The following is a 13,483-nucleotide window of genomic DNA, read 5'->3' on the forward strand; positions in this document are numbered from 1 at the left end:
ACTCCTAGTAACCTACCTCAAATTCTGGCTGTTCCTGTATGTGTTTAACAACCACTATGGCTGGTACTCCTAAAAACCTACCTCATATTCTATCTGTTCCTGCATGTGTTTAACAACCACTATGGCTGTTACTCCTAATAACCTACCTCATATTCTGGCTGTTCCTGTATGTGTTTAACAACCACTATGGCTGGTACTCCTAATAACCTACCTCATATTCTGGCTGTTCCTGCATGTGTTTAACAACCACAATTGCTGTAACTCCGATTATACCAATCATGAAACATATAAATGCAAATGGCCACCATAGATTACAATGTACTGTTCTTATTTCATTCATGTCTTCATCTGTAAGAACAAAAAATACATGTCTTCAAAACTTAAAACATACTGAGCGAGTAATGTATAAATAAGACATAAAAAAGTAAAAATGTCATTATAAATGATAAATTTACGTTATAGGAAATGTAGGAAGTACACTGTAGGATATACAAACACATCCTTTCAGTTCATAGGTTAATATTCATATTCATTGGGAAAAAAAAACAAAAAAAAACCCCAGTGATGCATAAATATTCTGTTGTGAATGATGATCTGAGATTTCATAAATTTTTTTTTTAACCCTATAACATTGATTGTGTCAGTCTTTCTTAAATCATGTATAGGTAACTAACACTAGTTTTAGGTCAAACAATTTTTTTATCATTGATGACTAACGGTGTTCATTTTTAAAATTGTTTTACCAATTACAAGATATATATGTTCACCTTGTCTAATTCAAACATGGAAATTGGAATTGATATCAATGAATGACATAAATTATCTAAAATATGAGAAATTACATCTTTGTATTTATAATGCATATGTACAACTCACCATCCTCATTTTCACCTAACACCACGGTCATTCCAGAATTAACATGACAACTATTGAGTCTGAAAGACCATCTTTTAAAATGGTTCATATGTACAACTCAACAACCTCATTTTCACCTAACACCACGGTCATTCCAGAATTAACATGACAACTGTTGAGTCTGGAAGACCATCTTAATGGTTCATATGTACAACTCACCATCCTCATTTTCACCTAACACCACGGTCATTCCAGAATTAACATGACAACTATTGAGTCTGGAAGACCATCTTAAGGGTTCACTGGACTCATATAATGTCAAAACATAACTGCTTTTCATAGGAATATCATTTTCTTTACACACTTTTCTGATGAAACTGCCAACAGTTGTCTGTTCTGGTACTACTAGAGTTACTTCCCTCTGGTCATCTTTAGAAAGATTAATTCTGACATTGATTTCTATATCCATTGTAAATTAATAGCTTGGCCACCTGTTGTGATAAAAGAAATTATTTAAAACATTTTTTATTTAAATTTCAGCAATCTAAATTAATTGAAAATAGGATTTTGCTCAGCAAAACATGAAAAAGTTTATTTTTCAATTGATTGTGCTCACAAAGAACACAGTATAATATCAGACATTATATAGACAAAACAATGAACAAAACTAGCATGTCATTCAAATGTCTGATGCAAATGGGTCAATATGCATGTAGCTTGTTAGGTGACAGATATCACATAAACTTAACATTATCAAGATTCATGAAGATAAGGTCAAGGTTATATTAACCAACCACTTACTATCAGATGATCATTTCACATCTAACAATCTTTTCATACATTGAATATATTGAAGACTTATCACTATTAGTATGTGTAAAACAGGAGTAACCATAAAAACATAATGATAACAAATGAACCAAGAAATGAGGTCAAAGTCAGATGAACCAACAAATGAGATCAAGGTCAGATGAACCAACAAATGAGGCCAAGGTCAAATGAACCCTGGAAGACAGACATGTCCTACAACCATTATATACATCAATTGAGGCTGACCTACCTACTGTAGTATCCAAGAATCATACCTATTAACGAAACATTGCCCACAGAACTATGAAAATGAGGTCAAGGTCAAAAGAACCCTCCAAGACAGAAATGTAAACCTTTTAATCTTCCAAATAAAGTTGACTTTCTGCTTCAAGTATCTATGAAAATGTCATAGTCTTCAAAACAAAACATTAGACAATGAACTTTGGAAATTATTTTAAAACTATTGTGTTTGAAAACATCCATTGCACATATATTTTACTAGGAATCCTGCAAGAAAGTAAAAATGTGACTTCTGGCCTTGATCACTCTGTGATAGGCAATCAGCTATACAGATCTACTTTTAAAGCTATTCATTTTTCTCTTCCATATATATCAGAAAACCATTTAAAAAGTATCTTTTTCAGATGAGGATTGGCAACCCTTATTTAGAGAACATGCAAGCTTTCTGAAGACTATTCTAGATATTGGTGTCATTGGTGATTAAAACTGCAGCAATTATATGTACCTATTTACATGTTTTAGAAATACAATGAATAATTTACACAATACAGCATTAGTATTTCTAATTTCCTCTCATAATTTAATAAAATATTGCTGTGTGAAACTTATAACACAATCAACTTCCTCCTCAATGCATTTTTTTATAGTTACTATTTACCTGAAATTCATAAAGACATTTATCAAGGATAGTTTAGATGTGGATTTGTTTGCTCACCATTTCAAGAATGTGGGCAAATATTACTATAGGTGATATAGCAAGAGTGGATATCCTAACTTAATACTACATTGTAACAACAAAGTTGAAAATGCAGCAATTATTTTTTAATAAAATGTATATATTTATATATATATATGCAGATTTATTCTTAACCTCACGGGTATAAAAAAATAAGTAAACCAGATGCTCCGCAGGGCGTAGCTTTATACGACCGCAGAGGTTGAACCCTGAACGGTTGGGGCAAGTATGGACACAACATTCAAGCTGGATTCAGCTCTAAATTTGGATTGTGATTAAATAGTTGACACAGCATAGGTTTCTGACACAGAATGAATGTGTTCTAATGAACTTAAAACTTTTGTTTTCTCTTAGAGCAATTCACTATGCTGTTGAATATTTATCCTCTCAAAAAAATGTTTGAAGAAATTTTCTTTTTATTTATGAAATTTCAAATGAGAAAAATTTAACCCAATTTTTTTAATCACATCCCCCTTTCCCTTATTCCAAAACTATTCTCAATTAAATTTCTAATGGAGTTTGCAACAATAACTACTCATTTAAATACATCATAAAATATTAAGATGTAAAAAAACTGCTTGTTATCACTGAATGGTAAAGATTATTTTAATTTATCAGTTGGTAGTAAAAAGTGAATATACATTGTATGTAACAAAGATTTGAGTTGATTCTTGACAAAGAAAGATAACTCTAATTAAAAAAATATATCGCTATTTCACAATATTGTGCAATTAGATATTTCTTGCTTACTATTCTGGACAAAGAAAGATAACTCTAATTAAAAAAAATATTGCTATTTCACAATATTTCACAATATTGTGCAATTAGTTATTTCTTGCCATTGTGCAATACTGTGCAATTGAAAAGACTTGCTATTGCACAATACTTAATATAATATTTTAGATCCTGATTTGGACCAACTTGAAAACTGGGCCTTTAATCAAAAATCTAAGTACATGTTTGGATTCAGCATGTCAAAGAACCCCAAGATTTCAATTTTTGTTAAAATCAAACTTAGTTTAATTTTGGACCCTTTGGACTTTAATGTAGACCAATTTTAAAACTGGACCAAAAATGAAGAATCTACATACACAGTTAGATTTGGCATATCAAAGAACCCCATTTATTCAATTTTTGATGAAATCAATCAAAGTTTAATTTTGGACCCCGATTTGGACCAACTTGAAAACTGGGCCAATAATCAAGAATCTAAGTACATTTTTAGATTCAGCATATCAAAGAACCCCAAGGTTTCAATTTTTGTTAAAATCAAACTAAGTTTAATTTTGGACCCTTTGGACCTTAATGTAGACCAATTTGAAAACGGGACCAAAAATTAAGAATCTACATACACAGTTAGATTCGGCATATTAAAGAACCCCAATTATTCAATTTTGATGAAATCAAACAAAGTTTAATTTTGGACCCTTTGGGCCCCTTTTTCCTTAACTGTTGGGACCAAAACTCCCAAAATCAATACCAACCTTCCTTTTATAGTCATAAACCTTGTGTTTAAATTTCATAGATTTCTATTTACTTATACTAACGCTATGGTGCTAAAACCAAGAAAAATGCATATTTGGGTCCCTTTTTGGCCCCCAATTCCTAAACTGTTGGGACCGAAACTCCCAAAATCAATACCAACCTTCCTTTTGTGGTCATAAACATTATGTTTAAATTTCATTGATTTCTATTTACTTTAACTAAAGTTATTGTGCGAAAACCAAGAATAATGCTTATTTGGGCCCTTTTTTGGCCCCTAATTCCTCAACTGTTGAAACCAAAACTCCCAAAATCAATCCCAACCTTTCTTTTGTGGTCATAAACCTTGTGTCAAAATTTCATAGATTTCTATTCACTTAAACTAAGGTTATAGTGCGAAAACCAAGAAAATGCTTATTTGGGCCCTTTTTGGCCCCTAATTCCTAAAATGTTGGGACCAAAACTCCCAAAATCAATACCAGCCTTCCTTTTATGGTCATAAACCTTGTGTTAAAATTTCATAGATTTCTATTCACTTTTACTAAAGTTAGGGTGCGAAAACTAAAAGTATTCGGACGACGACGACGCCAACGTGATAGCAATATACGACGAAAAATTTTTCAAAATTTGCGGTCGTATAAAAATTAAACATTTGATTTTTCATTACAAATTTTATTTATTACACTATTAGTTATTACTTTATATCATGGTATAAAAATTTCCAAACAAATCGATTTGGTTTGGCCACAGATTACTTTAAAAATGTTTGTATCATTGAAAAAGCTCAAAATTATCTCCCTTTGGTGCAAAAATGTAATTTTTTTTAGTTTAAATTGAAATATCTTTTTTTACTCATCGGTGACCTATACTTTTTATTACTGTTTTAAAAAAAGCTATACATAAACTAAAGAATTGTAAAATTTAAGCGATTTCTGTAATTTAGTTCTTTTTTAATTTTGATATTACCAATTAATACTTTTCATATCAGTTCAACAGAAAAAAAGGACTTAACAAAAATGTATGCTTCTTTTTAGGTGGCAGATTGTGAGCTTAAATGACCTGTGAACCCACATTTTTATTTCATATGTCTATTAGATATAAGATAGAGTTTAACCATACAAAAAATGTATTACCAATAAAAGTTGATTTAGACCTGTGAGCCCTCTTTACTGTAAATGCTGATCAGATCATTTTTGATACTATTGACTATTCCATCTTATTTCTCTTATTCCATGTAACCCTTGTATAAATATGACATTTTTTTATCTTTTTTATTTTTTTAAATATATGGCACATAGTTATCAACTGTGTGAATTATGCAGACTATAAAAATAATCAGTTGGTCTGAGGCTCAATATGGGTCCCCTAAATCAATGCATTAAAGAAAATTAAATGTAATAATATCCTTATTTAAATCAAAATACCCATTTTACTGATTTTGAAATTCTATAATTGAGTCTACACATCTAATTCATAAATATATTTGCTACATAATAAGATAGAGGATTGTTTATCCCGACCATTGTCAACAATGACTGTATCTTCACCCTTAAGTTGTATTTTATACAACATGTTATTACTTTCAATACATTTTGTCAATACCCAGTATCTGATTATTGAATAAGTTATTTATCAAGAGCTCAAATGTAATTATACAGTGGCAATCAATTTCTCATCCACAGTTGAAATCAAGACGCATAGTTAAAACGAACATTAATGACCCTGAATCGCTTCGGACTTTAAACCTTTTCTTTTGTTCAAACCCAATCCCAAAATATGATATGTAAACATGTTAATTCTTCCGTCTTGACTTAGACCACTTTATCATTTCTCAAATTTTAATGAATTCATTTCCCGTCATTTGTGATACAAACGACATCCACTTTTCTTTCTTAAAAATAAAAGAAATAAAATTTGAAATAAAATCACAAGTTATTTATTGATCAAGGTTAATTAATAAATAAATATTTAATTTGTTTATTTCAGTTTCTGTCAATAGAGCTGATCATGCTAGTGATACTTCAATGCTATAGTCTATTTCTGGAACTAGATTATTTACTGGAATTCAACATTAACTGGTTCCTATTACATTTTTTTACATAGACAATGACCATTATAATAGGATCATCACACCAATTATTTAACACATTCAAAATTAATTATCAATTATCAAAAAGTATAAAGAGGGGGGAAAAAGCAACAGATTTCATAATTTCTTCATAATATTCTAGTATAATTGAGCATTTTTCAAACATTTATAGCACTTGACTGGAAAGTCTCTATAGGCAATTGAAAACTGAATACACTTTGTTAGTTTTCAGATATGTGGTACTAGAAGTCAATGTGACACCATGTCTTACAGCTTATTAAAACTAGAGGCTCTCAAGAGCCTGTCTGCTCACCTGACTCTACCTGGGTTTCAGAAATCATATAAAAAAAGATAAAATTTGGCTACAAAGTAACAACACTTGGCCAGCACCTCATCAGGAAAGGAACATATATGTAATCATACGTTTTTTGATTGAGTTAAGTCTGCTAATTGATATTTTATCGTATGTTTTTATATGTTGTGATGTTATGCTATTGTTTCAGAAAAAGGGAGAAGGTTTGGGCCCATTAAAACGTTTAATCCCGCTGCAAATGTTTGCACCTGTCCTAAGTCAGGAATCTGATGTACAGTAGTTGTCGTTTGTTTATGTAATATATACGTGTTTCTCGTTTTGTTTATATAGATTAGACCGTTGGTTTTCCCGTTTGAATGGTTTTACACTAGTAATTTTGGGGCCCTTTATAGCTTGTTGTTCGGTGTGAGCCAAGGCTCCGTGTTGAAGGCCGTACTTTAACCTATAATGGTTTAATTTTTAAATTGTTATTTGGATGGAGAGTTGTCTCATTGGCACTCACACCACATCTTCCTATATCTATATATGCTATGTTTGGTTTCATTCAATTCAGTGGTTCTCTAAAAGATGAAATTTGTATGTATTTCCTATAGGGTCCTATGTTAAACTAAGGCCCCCGTTGATGTCCATCTTAGATGATGGATCAGCTACACAGTACAACACTTGGGCAGCATCTCATCAGGAACATTCATGCTATTTTTGGTTTCGTTCCTTTCAGTGGTTCTCTAAAAGAAGACATGTGTATGCATTTCCTACAGGGTCCTATGTTAAACTAAATCCCCCCCTGGCAGCCATCTTGGATGATGGATCGGCTACAATGTAACAACACTTGAATTGGTCAACACCTCATAAAGAACATTCATGCCATGTTTGGTTTCATTAATCCATTCAGTGGTACATTAAGTTCAAAATGTAAAAAGTTAACGCAGACGACGGAGGACGACATCTGACACCAAAAGCAGAATAAGAGAAACAAGGAGTCTGTTTCACAAAAAAAATTAACCAATTCAGTATACCTAAGATAAATCGAAGTCGTAAGTTTTTTTGTGAAACCAAATCTAGGGATGTATATGTTGTCGTGCTATTCATACCCACCTCATAATTCAAAGAATAGATAAATAGGAAGTCTGTATCTCACATATTTGTATTGCCCACATTACGTACAACTCATGACTGGGACCAAATATAAATTCATTCTCTTCAGCAGTATTACAGAAAGATATAGCACAAGTTTTAAGTTATGAAAAAGGTATCTGTCAGACCCTCCCCCTTTTTTTACCTCAAACTTACAAAGTATAAACAAGATGATGATGCAGAGAACTGGTGACATAGTCATAACTGTGTTGCTAATTATTGCCAGAGACAAATATTATTATATCATATGTCTCTGTTATTACCAAATATGTTGGAAATTTGTCATGTCAAGGTCAAATTAAGATATCAAATTTAAACAGTAATTAGGATGCTGACCTTTACAGAATTCTGATAGCTTTAAACATTGCACTTTGCATTGCCAAATCTAGTCTTCACTCCATTTGTCATTTGTTTTGGTCATTGTATGCAACAAAATAACAGAACAAGTTGAAAATAAAAAGGTGAAAGAATAACATCAAGTTCTTCATGATATAGAACTACACATTCAGGCCCATCATAAAGAACATACAATAAAGTAGTACATGTTTTACAAAATAGTTCCAGGCACATAGCTGTATCCTTGTCAATTGGTAAAATATTTGGATAGTTTATGGAAACCTTGATTTCTTGGGATCACTATAGAAACCTTGATGAAAGTTTATTTTATATATTTTATATAAAACCAAGTACAGTATATACATGTACATGTGCAATATTAAAAGGAGGGCACATTTGCCCTGTTGTTTAGATCAGGAGTACTTTTTGTACTATCAAACTTTCAGGAACAGTACCCTTTAATATGCAATTATAGGTATGTTGAATTTTTCAGCACAAGTTTGGATAAGGTATAGTTTTGACATGAAATAACTGCAACTTTATTTGAACGGAAGACAATGTACAATGTAACAGTTAATGCTTGAAATTGCACCATTTATCATAGAAAGCAATGGCGCTATACCAATTTAAGTGGTTTTATACCTTAATAAATTGCTTCGCCCAGCGCAGCTTGCTACAACCACAGAGGTCCAACCCTGAACAGTTGGGGCAAAAATGGATATAATATTCCCACATAATACAGGTCTGAATTTTGATTGTAATTAAATATTTACCACATAATAGATTTCTGAAACAGAATAACTATAGTCAAAGAACTTGAATTGGTTGTGTGATATGAATTTATATTACCAGTATTTTTTTGCTTTAGTGCTACGTGCAACATTCTATCAAAATTGACCCCTCTCTCTCCCCCCCCTCCAAAAAAATGTTTTACCCCCACACCAACCACTTTTTTTCTACAAAAAATTTATGCTGATAGTCCTAAATATATAAGCTTTACTTCAAATATCACATAAACTTAAAAGAAGGACGAAAGATACCAGAGGGACATGTACAGTCAACCTCATAAATCGAAAAATAAACTGACAACGGCATGACTAAAAATGAAAAGGACAAAGAGACACAAAATAGTACACATGACGCAAGACAGAAAACTAAAGAATAAACAACAGGAACCCCAACAAAAACTAGGGGCGATCTCAGGTGCTCTGGAAAGGTAATCAGATCCTGCTCCACATGTGGCACCTGTCATGTTGCTTATGAGATATCTATAATCAAATCCGGTAAATAGACTAATTTGGTAGGTCACATTTATGAAAGGGAAGGGAATTTTAGTTACAACATAAGGAACATATCCAATATCATTTGTGAAACGGTTATTCCATAATGATCAACCAACTCTTGATGGGGTCCGTAAAATGTACAAAGAAATGATTTCAACTTCACCATTTGGAACTCTTGATTTAATTAACATGATCCAAGAAAATGAGGACAAGTTCATATAAATAAAGGAGAAATACATGTACACCTTACAATCATGCAAAAAAAATAACCTATTTAAATACAATATAAAAGTCTAAATATAGAAAATGGCATACATAATCATGGCTAAAATTACCTTCATCAGCATTTTTAAAATAGTAACTTCTAAAAATATTTACGCAGCTAACCACCTCAAAAAAGTACAACATTTCTTTATACATAATTTGTAACATAAATTGGATTTTTTCCTTTGATGTTTTTAACAATTTGCTTAAAAAGTGTGGTGAGAGAAAACCATGGTATATTATATGCAAATTGATGTTGTACCATACTTTGTTAATTAAATATGCAACTCAACTAGAATCCTAAGGAAAAAAGGCAGAGCCTCAGCCATGGTATAACATATTCATTTTCATGTTATTCCATGGCTGAAGCTCCACCTTCTTTTTGAAAGGTATCCGCCTCTAAAATATTTAGGAAACTGTTAAACGTACTAAAAGGTCAAGATCTTCATTTGTTTTCATTTTATAACAAAAAGCAATAAATTATGTGTACTACATCTCAAAAAAACTTTTTCAAACTATATTGGATTGTCACGAATTCCCTTAATTTTGGAAACAATTACTAAATAATTCTTCTTTCAGTTTTGAAAAAAATAAAATGTAAAGCTATCATGTCCCTTGCGAAAATTCAATTACATTTCGATTTAAACAGGGGTACATATAGACAAATAAATAAATATCGGCTATCAATTAGGGGGACGTAAACTAACTACGCTCCCTGGATCTGCTACTGTTTAAATACAGTGTTTTATGAATTAAAATTGTGTTCTAATAAATAATCTTATAATCGAATTAATAAAATAACGGAAGAAAAGCAGTTTGTACGAAAACTATAAATGTATAAATATGCATTTTTCAATGACATGAAAAATCCGAAAAATATGATTAATTTGTATGATACCTTGAAAACAAACAAAAAAACAATTCTTACCGTCATTAGAACAATTATTTAATCCTTGTCGCTGGAATCCGCCTTTTTATTTACCTCAATCTGATGACATTATGAAATTACCTGCGCATACAATCATACACGGGGCGCAAAACTAAAGAAAATCGGGATAATCGGACATTTTCTTTACTTTCTGCAAATTCATGGGTTCTATTACATGAAATACACAGAAGATCATTCACAAAAGTGACTTGCGCGAGCTTTCATTTCATTGGATAAAACTGTAACGTGATCAATTTCCAATATAAGTTGAAGGTCTTGAAGCTGTCAATCATTTTATTTATATTACAAATTTTATATACCATGTGTCTTACTCATTAACATATTTAAACAAACTCATCCTTCGGATTTGTTTGTTTAAATACGTTAACTCGTAAAAACCATGGTATATATAGTACTTAAAAGCAGTGAAATGGAGGTAATTGTCTATGTTGTACCTCCCTTACACTGCTTTTAAATTATGTTTTGTACTTAAGTAATTATCCATTAACAAGACCACCCTTGTTTTCCTCCTTTTTTGAACCTAATTCCTAAATAGTTTGAGCCATAACCTCCCAAATCTAATTCTTACCATCCGTTTGGGGTATGGAAAAGTGTGGTATAATTTCAAAGTTATTGCCTGGAAAATAAAAATGCTGATTTTGGCCACTTTTTGACTCCTTATTCCTAAACTGTAGGGACCAAAACCCCCAAAATCAATCCCAACTTTTATTTTTTGGTAATAAACCTTGTGTTAAATTTCATATTCTATTTACTTATACTAAAGTTATTGTCCAGAAACCATAAGTCCTTGAATGACAAAGATGACGACGAGATACCAATAAACGACTGCAAAATTGGTTGTATAAAAAACTTATTTGTGATCAAATTTTGCTGACCATTTTTTGTATTATATACAATAACTTTCTTTTGATGAGGTAAATATGCTTTTTTTTTTACTTTTGAAAAAACGATATATCAGTTTTTCAAAGGTCAATTTAACCCCATATTTACCGAAACATAAGACAGTAATCGTTTTATTCCATATTCCGAAAAAAGAAAATATATACTTTTATGACAAACATCTGTAGGACTCTAAAGTGTGATGGTCACGCTTAAGTGTGATGTATACGCTAAAGTATGATGGTGTCTCACACTAAAGTGCGATGGTTGTTTGTTCGCTAAAGTACGATGGTATATCACGCTAAAGTGTGATGGACCAAAAAGGTAAGGTTCAAGGGCTCTATAAAAAAAAAACGTTAAATAACACTGAAATGTAAAAACATCCTTTTGGATAATATAGTATTATAAGGTTTATATCGTAAGTGAAAGGCAGTATAATTTAACAGCATTCCTTAAGTGAATGATTCTCAAACTCAAAGACCGACCATGTAATAATTGCTAAAAAGGTAATTTAGATATCCCAGAATACTATATTTTTCTTGTAGACCAATTTTTGTCAACTCGTGCGTATTAAATATTGTTATAATTGGTGTAGCTTGCCGTACACAGTCTATCCCTTTTGGTAACACCTCCCCTTACAATCATCCTTTTAAAATCAAAAGATACAAAATTTGATTATGGTTGGAATATGTATCATTGATTTATTTGTTTGATTTAAATGAAATAGAAAGGCGTTGTTTGCCGAGCTTAATTTTCGTCTTTTTTGTAGTGACTACATATCCATTTTATATTTTCTGCAATGTACCATCTAATCATGTTTTAGCAGACAATTTATAATTTACGCATGGAAATATGTACCTTTATTTTGGCGATGTAAATTTTCAATAAAGCAACAACATTTTTACGGAGACCGCAAAATAAACTGCAAAAATAAACAATGATTCAAATGCATCCGTTCGCTTCTAATAAAAGCAGGATACAGGAAAGTTATGTGAATACAATATCTATAGGGTCTAAAGTAAAACGGTCGACTGCAGGATACAAGTTCTTCTTCCAGCTACCAAAATAAAACACCTTTGCTTAATTAGACAACGCATGGTGAGGTTTAAATTAATTAAGTCATTGACATTTGGTTGAAAAGTTCTGAATCAAATACAATGTATATGTAATTTGTCTTCCTGGGTGTTTATTTTTAGTTTGTATAAACGATTGATAACGTCATAATCCAACTACGTATCGTACGTCTATACTTTCGCAGACCATCAGACTTTAGTGTATGTAGGAATGACACTTTAGCGTAGACCATTGCACTTTAGCGTGACCATCGTACTTCAGCGTCCCCATCCCACTTTAGAGTCCTACATATACCAAAACAATTTTTACATGAAACATTTTACCATAACGTAGCATGTAAAAGTGTGTGATGTTTAGCACCACTTTCTCAGGTGAATATGCTTTTATTATATTCAAAATCCAATTCATATAGAGAAACCTACTAAAATAATACCAATATGGAATAAACAGTTTTATTCTATTGACTGTTTCAACCAAAAACCCAATTAAATGGAAAGTTTTATTTTTTGGGGCAACAGCTCTTATTAGGGGTCAACTGAGGATTTTGTCCGATTTAACCTATCTTATTTTCTCAATCCATAATTTTATTTTTTGTTTTTCTCTTTTATGGTTTCCACCAAATGTCAAAAATGTGTTAAATAAAAGCATCATGTAAGGGCAAAAACTCCAGTAAAAGAGACAGGAGAGTTGTCTCATTGGTGCTCACACCACATCTTTCTATATCTATAAAAGATACCAAATGAACATTCATATAAGAAGGATAACATAGATGCCTGTACCGAGTCAAGATATGACAGTTGTTTTTTATTCGTTTGATGTGAATGAGCCTTTAAATTTGCCATTTCATCAGAGACCTATTGTTTTAAATTTCCTTGGAGTAGCATATTTTTGTTATTTAATTTGTTTGTGTCTGTTGGCATCCTTTAACTTAATGTTAGGCATTTATGACAATTTGTGTATAATGATATATGCTATGTCTAATGAGTCATGATGTTTGCTCAGTGTTGAATGCAAAAACACATAACACAGTAGTTTTTTA

At 31.5% G+C, this 13,483-nt stretch overlaps 1 protein-coding gene across 3 annotated transcripts in view; it reads right to left on the minus strand.

The window, feature by feature from the left end:
- The window catches only part of LOC134714988 (ectonucleoside triphosphate diphosphohydrolase 8-like), a 28,547-nt gene that overhangs the window by 13,513 nt on the left and 1,551 nt on the right, over window positions 1-13,483 (minus strand). For 2 of the 3 annotated variants that reach the window (XM_063576787.1, XM_063576786.1), the window contains exons 2-3: window positions 1,075-1,346; window positions 212-348 (exon numbers count right to left, since the gene is read on the minus strand). In XM_063576787.1, coding sequence (XP_063432857.1) covers window positions 212-348; window positions 1,075-1,324 — 387 coding nt within the window. In that variant the 5' untranslated portion in view covers window positions 1,325-1,346. Of the gene's footprint in view, window positions 1-211; window positions 349-876; window positions 967-1,074; window positions 1,347-13,483 lie in introns of those variants that run through there. The other variant, XM_063576788.1, reaches the window with a different exon arrangement.

Source organism: Mytilus trossulus, chromosome 4 (assembly GCF_036588685.1).
Source record: "Mytilus trossulus isolate FHL-02 chromosome 4, PNRI_Mtr1.1.1.hap1, whole genome shotgun sequence".
Lineage (NCBI taxonomy): Eukaryota > Metazoa > Mollusca > Bivalvia > Mytilida > Mytilidae > Mytilus > Mytilus trossulus.